Here is a 14,853-nt window from a genome sequence, read left to right on the forward strand (position 1 = left end):
CTATCAGCAATTTTTTCCTCTTGGTCAGCAGTAACAAAATTAACAAACAAAATTTGAAAAAAAACCAAAACACAGACACTGATCATTGTACAAGTTAATAATACGGAGGCTGATGACATTCATAGTTACAATGATCATTTAATCCATCAGTTTAAATAAGCAGCATTGAAAGAAATATTCTTGGCGTAGAACTTTTCTCTTAAGAAACTTTATTTATGTAGCACCTGTTACAACACCATATCCTCTACAGTTTGTTCACTGTGACTTTAATCAGTTTCAGAAGGGTGAATTTATTTGCCTGCATCAAGCAAAGAAAACACTGAAGGAGACTGCTGAAACTTCAAAAACTGGGTCAAGAGCACCTGGAAGGATAGTGGTGAACCATCATCTTCGAGGAAGAAATGTGGCTGGAACAAACTCTAAGATGATCACAAAAAATCAACAGAAGAACTCACGGCTATGTTTAATAGCAAAAGCATTTCCACACACACACTGTGAAGGGAAATCAAAGGATTGGGACCACACAGCTGTAGCCCCAAGAAAACTACTGATCACTGAGGTTAAATGGAAAAAGAAGACTTCAATTTGGACTCTGGAGCAATGGAAGAAAGTAATGTGGTCTGTTGAGTCCAGAAAATGAATGCAACTCTGACCAGGAATAAAAGTTATGACACTGCAGAAGCTTATCAAAGCAATGCCACAGAAAATCTGTGCCATAATCAAAGCTAATGTTAGCTTTGATTATGAAATGTTAGTGTGTGGCTTTTGTTTGGCCAGAAGGTGTACATCAAAAATAATTGTGATTCTTATTTTGACCATGATAATGCTACCCTGATCAATTGTTTTTAAAATATTTTGACAAAAGAAAAGGTTATTTTTCACTGGTTCTGAACTAGAGAAGAAAGAGGTCAACGGGGAAGTTAGCGTGCCATAAAAGCAGCCAAGCTGAAGTACAAAAGCAAAGTTGAAGGAAAATTCACACAGTGGACCTCCGCTCAGCTTGGCAGGACCTGAAGAACACGGCTGCTGTGAACACTGCTACCAACTACAGAAACACCATCCATGTGGACGGTAGCAGTCTGCATCTCTTCCCAGTGACCTCAACTCTTTCTACACCAGATTTGAAAGAGTCACGAGAGCCCTGAGGAGGACTAGAGAGACCAGCTCACCAGGCCCAGACAACATCCCTGGTTGTGTGCTCAGGTACTGTGCAGAACAGCTGGGAGGTGTTTTTCAGATCCCCTTCCAAAACTCCCTGGACATCTGTACAGTTCCTCAGTTGTGTAAACATTCCACAGTCATCCCCTTAATAACCAAGAAGAGTGCAACCAAAGTACTCAATGACTTCAGATCTGTGGCTCTCACCTCCCTCGTGATGAAGCCAATGGAACTAACTCACAGATTGACCCTCTCCAATTTGCGTATTGTTCGAGCAGAGACCTTGATGATGCCAAAATATTCATTCTGGTCACTTTACACCGTCACCTGGAACACTCGAACACTTCAGCAAGATTCCTGTTTGCCGACTTCTCCTCGGCATTCAACACCCTCCAGCCTCACATCCTGCCTCACAAACTCTCCTCCCGCTTCCACCTGGATGATCAGTTCATCCTGTGGATACTGTACTTTTTAACCCACAGATCACAGAGGGTGCGGATCAAATACACCTTCTCTGATCTACTACACATCTCCACTGGTTCTCCTCAGGCTGTGTCCTCTCTCCGCTGCTCTTCATCCTCTACACAGATGATTGCAGATCCAAGCTCAATTCCTACCTGGTCAAATATGCGGACGACACCATCCTTCTGTCTCTGCTGTCAGGACCTTCTCAGTCTCACAGCTCAGTCCTCCAGGAGTTGACTCTTGTCTGGAGCTGATTGTTAACCCTCCTGTTGTCTTCATTTACGGGCACCAAAAAAATTGTTTCCTTGTCTGAAAAAAAAACGCAAAAATTTAGCAAAAAAAAAAATACACCAAATTTCTGAAAATTTGCAAAACCTTCAGGAAGAAAAATTCCAATAATTCCTTAAAAGTTTCCCCTAAAAGATTTATTTAAATAAAAAGCCTTTGAATTTGGCAAGAAAATTCTTGTAAATATTTTCAGAAAATGAGTAAAAATCTTCAAAAATCCTAAAAATATCTAAAATTATTCCACATATATCAGTAAAACTTCTAATATTTTCTTGAAGAACATTCACATAAAAATCTTTTTCTTGTGTGAATGTTCTTAAGAAACATTTTTTCCACCAACAAATGTTCAAAGATTTCCCCCAAATGTTGAAAATGTGGAAATCAGAAATTTCACTGTGAAATATATGTATATATATATGTATATATATATATATATATATATATATGTATATATATATATATATATATATATATATATATATATATATATATATATATATGTATATATCTTTTTTTGTATTTATTTATTTTTTCCCCACATTTTCAAAACTTAAACCAGATCAGTTTTGACCTGCAGGATGACACGAGGATTAAAAAAACCAAGGCGGTGACCTTTCCAACCAGCTGATGGCGTTGGCTACAGCTGTCTCCACCACCATCCATGGAATGCCTGTTGAGCTTGTGGAGGAGTACAAATATCTGGGCACCATCTTTGACAGCTAGCTAAAATCCTCCTCTAACACAGAGGAGATTATCAGAAAATGTTACCAGAGGCAACTCCTCAGGAAGTTCAACTCTTTTGGAGTAAGTAAGAACATTCTCCAGACATTCTGTGACTCCTTCATAGAGAGCACCATCACCTTCTCCGTCACCTGCTGGTTCTACTACACCAGCGTCCAGAACAGAAACCGCCTGCAGAGGACTGTCACTGTCTGCTCAAAAATTATAGGACTTCATCTCAGAACTTTGTCTGCAGTATACGAACATTTGAGATGCGGACTGGCAACCGGATCATCCGTGAGCCTTCACATGCTCTCTTCCCTGCATTTGAGTGGCTTCCTTCTGGTGGACGGCTTCGCTGCCCTGCATGCAGGACACAGAGGAGAAGGGCCACCTTTGCATCCAGGGCAGTCCTACTCCTCAACTCATAAACCATCCCAGACCGACTTTATCGAGGACTTCCGTGAACGATGCCATTTTGCACGCTGCAATGTATATCGACCTTTATATTTTCTTGCAAATGCCTCATTGCCATATTGCACCTACTTTCATTTGTATTTGCACTAGTATGTTACCAAGTTGTGTTTTCCTTTTTCATATACTGTTTGAATTTTCATTCTTATATTACTTGCTCTAGATTTTTTTATATATTTATCCCCATTTCTTTATTACGTCATTGTTGCATTCCTGCTCTACATTCCTTTTTAACTATCCCTCGTGGGGACAAATAAAGTTTTGTGAATCTGGAAAATAAAGGACAGTGTTACCAAATGCACCACAGTAAAACTAAATATCTCAATGTCACTTTTTTTTTTTTTTTTTTTTTACAGAATCATGCAACCAGGTGCATATGGGCTAAATGAATGTACTATGCAGAATTTCTTCAACCTTGACATTTATATGGCAATTTCAGTAGTAGTTTTAATTTAATGGTTTATAATAGTATCAAAATGGTAGTTCAGTGAAATAGATTATGAAACAATGTTTGACACTGACCTTGGGAATCATTTTATTTTTATTCAGTTGAAGGTAGTGCAGCTCTATGAAGACATGAGATTGTACCAATGCAAATAGCTGAATAAATAAATATAAAATAAAAAAATAAGATTTATAAAAATGAAATAAACAACTGGAAAAAATGTTGCTCAGTGCTGAAATTAGAATGTGGTGCTACAATTAAATAATGTCCAGGAAACACTGCCACCTCTCACAATGTGACTGTTCCGACCCGGCTGTTGAGTGTCTTTGTCCGGTCAGCGGGGCTCTGTTACTAACAGTAAACAAACAAACACAAACCTGGATAAGTTAATTCAGATTGTTGTTCAGGGAGAGACTCATTTTGGTTCTGAATCAGACTCCTGGGTAATCCACGGTGCCTGATCAGATGCTGGTCTTCACCTGCACATCATAGATGTCTGAGAAACTCTAGGGTTAAAAGCAAATGGGTACTACAGAAACAGAACGAAGTAAGACCAATATCAAGACAATTGTAAACCAAAATACACAGCAGCAGCACACCTAACTGAAAACTAACAAAGAATTATCTACTAGTGTTTCCATTCAAGTCAAAGCTTTAACCTCCACACACATCCTAACCACAGGCACAAAGGTTCACAAATGATCACAGTGACATGAAAGAAACTCATGGGATTGTTGTGAAAGCACAGTGAAAGATGCTTTGAATTTGAACTGTAAGCTTCAACAGTTCTTACAAGTTGTTTCAAATTTAATTCCCAAAACTGTTTCCGGATTGTGACTTATCTGTGTGAGTTCTCATGTGCCGCAACAAAATACCACTTCGATTGAAACTTCTTCCACATGATTTGCAAGAAAACGGCTTCTCACCTGTGTGGATTCTAATATGTGTTCTAAGTGCTGATTGCTGAGAAAATCTTTTGCCACAGGTGGTGCAGCTGTACGGTTTCTCACCTGTGTGAAACATCATGTGGTTTCTCAAGTGGGAGCGATTAACAAAACTTTTCCCACATTCTTCACAAGGATACGGCTTCTCAGCTGTGTGGCTTCTCATATGGACTTTCAAACCATGGCTTAAGGTGAAACTTTTTCCACATGTTTCACAAGAATATGGCTTCTCACCTGTATGGAGACGCATGTGGACTTTTAAGCTGCGATTTAAAGTGAAATTTTTTCCACATATGTCGCAACGATATTGTTTCTCACCTGCGTGTGTTACCATGTGGCGTTTCAAACTACCGCTTCGATTAAAACATTTCCCACATGTTTCACAAGTGTATGGCTTCTCACTTGTGTGACTAAGATAATGTTTCTTTAAATAGCACCTAGACTTAAAGGGTTTTCCACAGATGCCACAAGAGTAAGGCCTCTCACTTGTGTGACTAAGGTGATGTTTCTTTAAAGAGCACCTAGATTTAAAAGTTTTCCCACAGATGCCACATTTTACAGACTTCTCCTCTGTGTTGTCAGTATTAAACTGACCCTCTGACACAGCACAATTGTCTATATTTTTGCTGAGACTGCTGTTTCTCCTATTTTGATCAACTTCCTCACAAATAGGAATGACAACAAAGATATCAAACTTCTGCTTCAGTACAAGCTGTTCTCCCTCCTGACTGGTACAGACTTCATCATGTTCCTCTTTAATCTGTGGAAGTTCTGGCTCCACTTGGTCAACACTGGTGCAGAGTTCCTCCTGTTCTTCTTTAATTGCTGGATGATCTGGCTCTTCCATGTCCACGCTGGTGCAGAGTTCCTCCTGTTCCTCTTTAATCTGCACAAGCTCTGTGTCATCCTGGAAAACACTGGTGCAGATGTCCTCCTGTTCCTCTTTTATCTGTGGAGGCTTCGAGTCCTTGTGGTCCAGACTGGACTTCATTTCCTGATTGCAGAGTCGCTGTTCAATGATGTCTTCCTCAATACAGACATGTTGCTGTGTGAGCTCTAGAGTTACAAAGGGACATAAAAAAGGTCAGTCGTGTCTGTCAAAACTTGAGCACATACATATAAATTAAACACATTAGCAAAGGCTGTGAATAAAACAAATTATTCAAGAACACCAGAATGAGTGACATGGGTACTAGCACTGTTCTTAACAAAGACCAGTGAACAGAATATCTTATTACTTTTAGTAGATGTGATACCAAGTGATACCAATAGTGTTGCTCATTGCATTGTTGGTCATTTCAATTTAGAATAGATTGTTCATATCTATTCAGTGATTCATACTGTGAAGATAATCTTACTGATCAGCATACAGCATGTGAAATGAAAGCTTCCCAACAAGTATTAATTTGTCTACAACCAAACATCAGGCCCAAACATCAGCAAGTCAGAGCCGAAATGTCTGCGCTCTTTTCATCTGAATCTGGCATCAGTGGCTGATTCCGGAACAAGGATTATTAATAAGCTATCACCTTTTTAGAAAATAGGACAATTAATAATTATTGTTATTGTTATTAATAATAATTCATCTAAGAATGTAAGTCAGTTTCTGATGTGTCTTAAACACACTCTTTGTTTCATGCTAAATGTTTATAGCTTAGAAAAAGGTACATTAATACAGTTCTTCCCCATCATAAAATAAAACAGGGAAATGATTAGGACCATACAAGAGTCAAAGTCATATGTCCATTCATTGAGACCATTCAACTTTCACATACCCATTGATTGTAACTTCATTTTGGGTGTCCAGATGACATCCAGCAGTCGGCGCTGATGATAAAACTTTTCCTCATACTGCACAAGAGTTTTTTCAAAGACCCTGAATATTTCTCCGGACAATTCTTTACATTTGGACTTGCACTGAACCAGCATAAAGGCATGTGTCTCCTGACTCGGTGCAAGTTGCTGACTCTCCAGGCTGTTGCAGAGTTCCTCCTGCTCCACTTTAATCTGTGGAGGCTCTGTGTCCAGACTGGACATCATCTCCTGGTTATTGAGCTGGTTGTCAGTGAGAACCTTCTCCTCCTTACAGACATGTTGCTGTGGGAGAGCTGAGGGGACAAAGGGACATAAGTAAAATGTTACTACTGTGATAGGTAGAAAACTTATTCACATTCATCCATCCGTCCCTGAGCAAGACACCTAACCCCTAATGCTCCAGGGGTGCTATACTGCGGCTGACCCTGCGCTCTGACCCCCCCAGATGGGGGGCTATGCGAAAATCAGAATTTCCCCTCGTGGGATTAATAAGGGATATAAAATTAAAAATAAAAAAAATCCATTTTATTCTGTTGTCCAGAGGTGAGCTGTGGTGGCTACGCAGGACATTTCAAATGTCCACTCCAATTAGCAACATTTTCCTGTTACTCCTGGAAAATCCCGAGGTGTTCCCAGGCCAGATGAGATATGTAATGCCTCCAGAAAGCATTATGTCAACCCCAGAGTTTCCTAGTTGTTGAAGGTTCCCCGCCCCCCCCAAAAAAACACTGTAGGAGGTGTTGCTAACAAATAATGCGACAAATGCTGTTATGTAGTTTAATTGAGCTCAAGGAAATTCAAACTGTCAGATGCTGTTTAGGTCCGTTGACTAACGTATATTATGTTTTTTTAACTGCACACTGTGGTTGAACTAAAAATCATCCCAGTCTCTTTATATACCAGCAACATCTCCAACATTCAGTGCTGTGTCTGTCTGACAGAAACGCTGTTGATGGCGTCATGTGTTAATGCTCAATCACGTGTTTTAATTCTGTTACACAGTGAATATTTAAGTGAAGCTTGACTAAAATTGTTGTTTTGTAATCACAAATAAAATCTCATTAAATGTCAGAAAACAATTACGATTAGATGTTTTCCCCAAATCGTTTAGCCCCTTCACTGACACTTCAGTTTAAACCCTCGGACAGATGTGCTGCATAGTTTATATCCTAAGTTGCACATTTATGATTTCCTAATAGCACTGCTTCTCGTTGTAATTTAAAATTGACTGTTCAACAATTGCAAAAGGTTTTACAAATTCATACTCCCCTTCCTGTGTGACATTTTTGATAGTTTTCTTATTACTCTTCCAAGGAACGCGATGGAGTTATGTGATGATCGGCGTACATTTGTCCTTCTGTGAATCCATCTGCCTGTGCACAACGTTACTCAAAAAGGAATGAACGGATTTGGATGAGATTTTCAGAGAAGGTCAGAAATGACACAAGGACCACCTCATTAGATTTTGGCAGTGATGTGACTTCTAGTCTGGATCCACGGATTTGCTAAGGATTTCCATATCATTGTGAGATAGCAGCATAGCGTCACTGTAACTATGTCAACAAGGACATGATTGCGATCCTACTACAAATCAATTGGGACTTATCCGTCAGAAATGATACAATAGAATATCTTTTCATTAGTCCCACAAGGGGAAATTTGCAATGTCACAGCAGCAACGTGCCAGTAAGAAAAATCAAGAGAACACATCTATAAATTAAAGACAAATGATATATACACTACAAATACACACACACAACATAAATCAGAAAAGCTGAAGAACACAAGGGTACTAAAAACAAAAATTTAAGAATTTTTGTACACAATGAATTGCACGTAGGTGGTTTTGGACATGACAGTTTGCTAACTGTCATTAAGTCAGTGTGTGAGGTCTGTTGGGAGCAGTGCTGATTATAGACTCTAATAGCAGCAGGAAGGAAACCATACACTTGAGGTGATGCAGTTTGTCACTGAAGGAGCTGTCCGGTGCCCTCAGAGCATCATGGATGGGGTGGGAGATGCTGTCCAGCAGGGATGTTAGCTTAACAAACATCCTCCTTTCTCCCACCACCTGCACTGGGTCCAGGGAGCTCCCCAGGACAGAACTGGCCTTCTTGATCAGCCAATCAAGTTTCCTTTTTGTCAGCAGCTGAGATGCTGCTGCCTCAACAGACCACTCCATAAAAGATGGCTGGTGCCACCACGGAGTCATAGAAATACTTCAGCAGTGCCCCCTACACAGAGCTCGGTACAGGTGGAAGATGACAGCATCCTCCACCCTGATGCCAGGCTGGGATGTGAACTGCAACAGGCCCATCGATGAGCTCACTAGAGGGCAGAGATGGGCAAGGACCAGCTTCTCGAGCCTTCATTGGATGAGGTGTCAGTGCCATCGGCTCGTAGCTGCTGAGGTCCTTGGGGTGCGATGGCTCATATTGAACATGCACTCAACTATCCAGCACAGCTGGAGCTGATGCCGTCCGGACCTGCAGCTTTCCTCGTCTTCATCAACCCACTTGGGTTGATGTGAGGGAAAGGCTGGAGGAGGGGGGGCTGGGTGTTTGATGGTGTGGATGGTGGGAGTGGACATTTGAAAGGAAATGCAGTGGGGGTGTTTGTGTGCTGAAGGCTGTGAAAGGAGAGGTGTGGGTGGAGGAGGTGCAGTCCTGGAGATGCAGAGGACAGGCGTAGCAGAGGGGTGGCTGGGTGGGGGAAGGGCAGGAGCCTGATCAAATCCATTGAAGAATAGATTCAAATCACTGACAATTCTGCTCCCCTACAGCCTGGGAATCGGGGGCCTTGTGGCCTGAGATAGTCTTCAGGCCCTTCCAGACTCCACGGCTGCTTCTCTGCTGCAGCTGTTCCCCCACAATTTAATACATTTGTGTTTCCGAATCCTATCCATTTCCGTCGCCTACTACATATTTAAGTCACAAGATTCAGTATCTGTACATAACGTACACATACATAACTCACACCTGTGCTCAGGGCAAAGTCTTTTATGATCAAAGATTTAAGCCGTTGGAAATGATAGAGAGACTGAGCAGCCGTGGTGGAGTACTGCGCTCTCTGAGTGCTTTACTTGTCTGTCAATGCTTCATCCTATGTTGTAAACTATTACAGAGTGAATATGTCAGTTTGTTCAACATGTTTAACACGTATATGACATATAATTCCTACTTATGTACTGCTCTGTGGTACAATAACATATTTTAAAACTGTTTTGCCTTTCAGGTGTAACAATCTACACCATATAGTGCCGTTGTTTTCTCTTTATAGTTTGTCCAGGCTAATATTTTTCTTTCCTTTTTATTCTGTATTTCTTAAAGTGATACAACATTTTTGACACTGCTTTTATTCTGGAGCTCTTCTGGGTCAACAAAATAACTTAAAACTGTTGACCCCCTCAACTGATCCTCCAGTTTGAAACACTATTTCTTCTCCTCATAGCTTCTCTGGTGCCACAGCATCTCTTAACACTGCAGCTCTTCATAAACAATTTAAACCCACTCCCGTACAACCCAACAACAAAATGAAAAACTTCAATCTCTCTCTACAGCTCTTCCAGATGGACACAGCCCTTGATGTGCAATGACATATTAACGCTGGTCTTTTCTCACACAAACGTAGGCACGTTATTCATCACGTCGTACCGGTACAATCTGTATATCAATTTATCATGCCTTAAACTTGTTTTTATTAAACCTTCATCATATCTTTACATTTATTGTACTTTTGCAGTTTGTGTCCTGCTTGTATCATCCAGCTGCTATTTAAAAAAAATCTAACAAAAAACACTCGGAGAGCACCAAGGCTGCTCAGTCTCTGTATCAAAAAAATGACCTTGGTCTGAGCACAGTCATGTGTTTTGCATGTGTACATTATGCACAGACACTGAATAATGTGACCTAAATCTGTAGCAAGAGACAGGAATTGATGGGACTCAGAAACACCCCAACAATTTAATCAATTGCTCCTTGCATCATTTCCGACAGATAAGTCCACCACGGTGGATTTGTGCTGACTTAGTGTTCACTTGTTGTCATAGTTACTGTGACGTTATCTCGCAATGATACAGAAATCCTTAACAAATCTGTGGATCCAGACTATAAGCTGCATTACTACCAACATCTAATGATGTGGTCCTTGTGTCATCCATTATTCAGTTTTTGAGTAATGTCGTGTACAGACAGATGGATTCACAGATGGACAAACGCACGCCGATCGTCACATGACTCCACGGCGTTCCTTGGCGGAGTGATAAACACATTCAATGATGGATTCAATGTTGGATAAAACAGTTACATCCCAGAAATAATTTCATTTACATTTCTGAACAAACATCCTGAGCAGCATGCTGTTTAGAATGAAAGCATTAATGAAGCACAAAGCAGCCCTGTCAGTTATTATCTGCTGAAATCTAACACATTCTACTTCAGTCAGTTTCTCCAGTGTTTTATACTAACTGAGTGTTTAATGTTAAATGTTTCTGCCTTTAAAAAGACATTCATTCATGTGGTTTCTGTCTGAACAATAATTAGTCTGCCGAGGAACAGAGTGGTGTTATGTGATGATCGGCGTTGGTGTTTTCTGAACTGTTGCCATTCCATGTGGAGCCATGATGTCAGTCCGTCTAGCATTTTCATTCTCCGTCTGCCTCGTCCTCTCTTCCGATTCATTTTTCTAGTTGTGATGATAAATTCCAGGGTCTCTTTCCTTACAATTTATTCAAAAAATATTGCTTGCTGTTTCCTAATTTTGTTAAATAGCATACTATTTGTGTTTAGAAATGTTAAAACGCCTTCATTGTTTATTCTGTCCATAGAAGACATACGTAGCATGCGTCTGTAAAACCACATCTCTGCTGCTGTGATTATGTTTGACATTTTATAATTTATGTTCCAAGATTCACATCCGTACATCAGACTGAGAGTCTTCATACGGATGCTATAATTTCTATTTTCTAATTTGTCAGTATATTTTTCATTTTCATAAATGCCACTCTTGCCATTGCTACTCTACATCTCATATCTGTTTCACACCTCCCATCTGACGTGATCCACGAACCGAGATATTTGAAGTGAACCTGCTTCAGTATTTCTGGGTCTAATTCTGCGCCACCGGTTGTCTGTCTGCAACATTAATCAAAAATGGATAAACAGATTTGGATGGAATTTTCAGTAAAGGTCATAAATGACAAAAGGACCAAGAGATTAGATTTTGGCAGTGATGCAGCTTATAGTCTGGATCCATGGATTTGTGAAGGATTTCTGTGTCACTGCGAGACTGGCATGGTGTTACTGTAACCATGACAACCAGTGAACACGAGATGATCACATGATTGCATGATCTTTCTACAAATCCACAAATGCGGACTTATCCGTCGGAAATGACACAAAGAACAATTGATTAAACTGTGGGGGTGTTTCTGAGTCCCATCAATTCCTGCTGTCTGCTACATATTTAGGTCACTCGATTCAGTATCTGTACAAAACGTACACATGAAAAACACACGGCTGTGCTCACAGCAAAAACGTCATTTTGTTTGTGGGTACATCTATATTAAATGACCACATTCTATGTTGCAGTGATTTCTGATCATCAATAACTAACAATCAAATGCTGCATTTCAGACAATGACACATCCTACATGAGTCTCATTCATCAATTGCTTCATTTCAGTTCTACAAACCTGCTGTGTGTTGTGTTATCTGTGGTTTCCAGATGTTATCCAGGAGTCGGCGCTGACGATCGATCTCCTCCTCGTACTGGACGATGGTTTTCTCAAACTCCGTGAATATTTCTTCAGCAGCAGCAGTTAGTCGCTCGTTGATCAACTCTCTCAGATTCTGGACTGAAGTCATCGTTACTTCATCTGAAGAAATAATCATCTGAAACACGACAAAACAACCGTCCTTCAGCTCAGTCCACACATCACGAGCACTGACGCCGCTGGACGATTTTCTTTTGTTTATTTCGCCTGGTGTCACACTGTAAAGCTCCGGCAGAAACACTGAAATAATATTTGTTGTTCCGCCTCGTTCATCTTTTTCCGTCTCTCTCTGATCACACAGTTTCTTGCAGAAATATCTTTTATTTGCATTCTTCATAAAGAAACTATGAACAAACTCTGAATAACAGCATGGCTTCAGTGAAAAACCTATATAAATAAACAAATACATGGATGTGAAATGTTTCTTTTTACACAGTTCACTGTTTCTTGGAGTATTCTGGATGTAAAACTGCTGATAAATGTGTGTGTCTCAGAATTGGTTTTCACAGAGATTCTTCAAGAATTAGCTTTCTTAGACTGGTTTGTCTCCAGTTTTCTCTAAATCTAATTCAAGCTGCTGTGAACAGACTCAACATCAGCTGTGATGTTTCAGATTAAAACACTTAAATGACATCTCATGGAGAAATTACCTCTGATGAGTCTGCTGTCTTCACACTGAACAACAACGATCTGGACACAGCTTTAAATCTCTTCCATTTCACTTCACATAAATTACGTTTGACCTAGGTGGCTTACAAATCCATTCTGAAATACGATTAAAGACAACAAACAGGATGAATTGGTCCAAAAAGTCAGATCTCTACCTGGGTTATTCCATCTCAGATCATCAGGAGCCTTCTGCTCGACCATCTTTGACTGGCTTTAAACTGTAATATCAAGCTCTGTATAGTTAATACAGCATCCTTAAATTTTACATTGATATATCAAATTCTATGTGCCTATTTTAATACCAGTAGGGCAGAACACGTGATGTCCAAAGTGACTCAGAGAAATATTATCTTTCAAACATGGCTTCCAATTTCAGGGTGAAATTTTTAAAATTATAAAATCTGAGAAAGTTTTTGATAAATCAAGCTAAACTTCATGAATATTTTTATGAATAGCTACACTACTGTTCAAAAGATTGGGGTCACTTAGAAATACCCTTGTTTTGAAAGAAAAGCAAGAAAAGCAGTATTTTTCAATGAAGATAACATTAATTAATTAGAAATCCAGTGTAGACATTGTTAATGTGGTAAATGACCGGTCTTTTATGGATTTTATTTATCTCCATAGGGGTACAGAGGAACATTTCCAGCAACCATCACTCCTGTGTTCTAATGCTACATTGTGTTAGCTAATGGTGTTGAAAGACTTATTGATGATTAGAAAACCCTTGTGCAGTTATGTTAGCACATGAATAAAATTGTGAGTTTTCATGGAAAACATGAATTGTGTGGGTGACCCCAAACTTTTGAACAGTCGTGTATATATTAACCTATCAAACTTTCAGGCTAATTGCTGATGGTCAAGCAGAAATTATTCTAAAAAATTTGGTGATTTAATGTGAAGTGATCAACTTTGATACTACTTGTAATTCATTGGCCGGCAACTGTTTTGGTATCACATCTTCCATGCTGTTGTAGTCCTACTGGAAATTGCAATGTCTGGTGATAAACTTTGAGCAAGTGACGTTTTTCATTTCATCTAGATTTTGTCTGGAGGACATACATTGAATTCAGGTGAAGAAAAACCCTTTTACATCCTATTTTGATTTGTAGATGAACAGGAATGGAACACAACACGGAAGTGAACGCAATGCTTTGCTTATAAAAATCAAAAGTATGATTCAAATATTTTCTCCATATTCAATGAACTGAGTTAAACAGGCTAATCATGAACTCCACACTGATCAAAATAATTGTAATTACTTTGGACATTACAATGCAGCCCTAGTCAGTTGTAAGGGAATATTATTGTATTACAGTAAAACTACTGAACTTAAGTCAGTTGATAAAAACCCTTATCTTAAGTCTTATTTGTTTGCAGAGTTGCACATTAGCAGAAACACAGCAAGAAATGAACATATTTATTTAAATGCAAAAAAACTATTTTGGATGCTTTTCAAGTGTTACACCATATGACAAAAGTTCCAGACAGTTTGCACTCAAAGAAACCTTCACAGAGAGAAGTCATTTTCAACACAGACGCATTCCAAAATCACCCCAATCTAGGATGATTAATTCTTGCCAAATTGAGTGAATCAAAATGCAAGTTTTTTTTAAAAAAAAATAAAGCAATGTGTAGTGCAGAAAAATATGTTATCTCAAAGTCAGTTTTTCTATCAGAAAAATACCAGCTACAAACAAGCTGAGGGTAAAAGAGCTGAATTAGCCACGCCAGCTATGACAGAAAGTCCATCCATCCATTTTCTATACACCGCTTTATCCTCACTAGGGTCATGGGGGGTGCTGGAGCCTATCTCAGCTGACTTGGGTGAAGGCAGGGGACACCCTGGACAGGTCACCAGTCTGTCACAGGGCTACATATACAGACAAACAATCACACTCACATTCACACCTACAGGCAATTTAGAGTAACCAATTAACCTCAGCATATTTTTGGACTGTGGGAGGAAGCCGGAGTACCCGGAGAAAACCCACGCATGCACAGGGAGAACATGCAAACTCCATGCAGAAACCAGGCTGGGATTTGAACCAAGGATCTTCTTGCTGCAAGGCGAAAATGCTAACCACTACTCCACTGTGCAG

At 39.7% G+C, this 14,853-nt stretch overlaps 1 protein-coding gene across 14 annotated transcripts in view; it reads right to left on the reverse strand.

The window, feature by feature from the left end:
* The window catches only part of LOC110969651 (zinc finger protein OZF-like), a 279,312-nt gene that overhangs the window by 67,207 nt on the left and 197,252 nt on the right, over window positions 1-14,853 (reverse strand). For 3 of the 14 annotated variants that reach the window (XM_051953110.1, XM_051953109.1, XM_051953107.1), the window contains exons 2-3: window positions 6,270-6,602; window positions 3,629-5,550 (exon numbers count right to left, since the gene is read on the reverse strand). The exons of 6 other annotated variants lie outside the window; for them this stretch is intronic. In XM_051953110.1, coding sequence (XP_051809070.1) covers window positions 4,358-5,550; window positions 6,270-6,602 — 1,526 coding nt within the window. In that variant the 3' untranslated portion in view covers window positions 3,629-4,357. Of the gene's footprint in view, window positions 1-3,628; window positions 5,551-6,269; window positions 6,603-12,001; window positions 12,303-14,853 lie in introns of those variants that run through there. 5 more of the 14 variants (XM_051953112.1, XM_051953130.1, XM_051953106.1 and 2 more) reach the window with 4 other exon arrangements.

The sequence above is a fragment of the Acanthochromis polyacanthus genome, chromosome 9, assembly GCF_021347895.1.
Source record: "Acanthochromis polyacanthus isolate Apoly-LR-REF ecotype Palm Island chromosome 9, KAUST_Apoly_ChrSc, whole genome shotgun sequence".
Lineage (NCBI taxonomy): Eukaryota > Metazoa > Chordata > Actinopteri > Pomacentridae > Acanthochromis > Acanthochromis polyacanthus.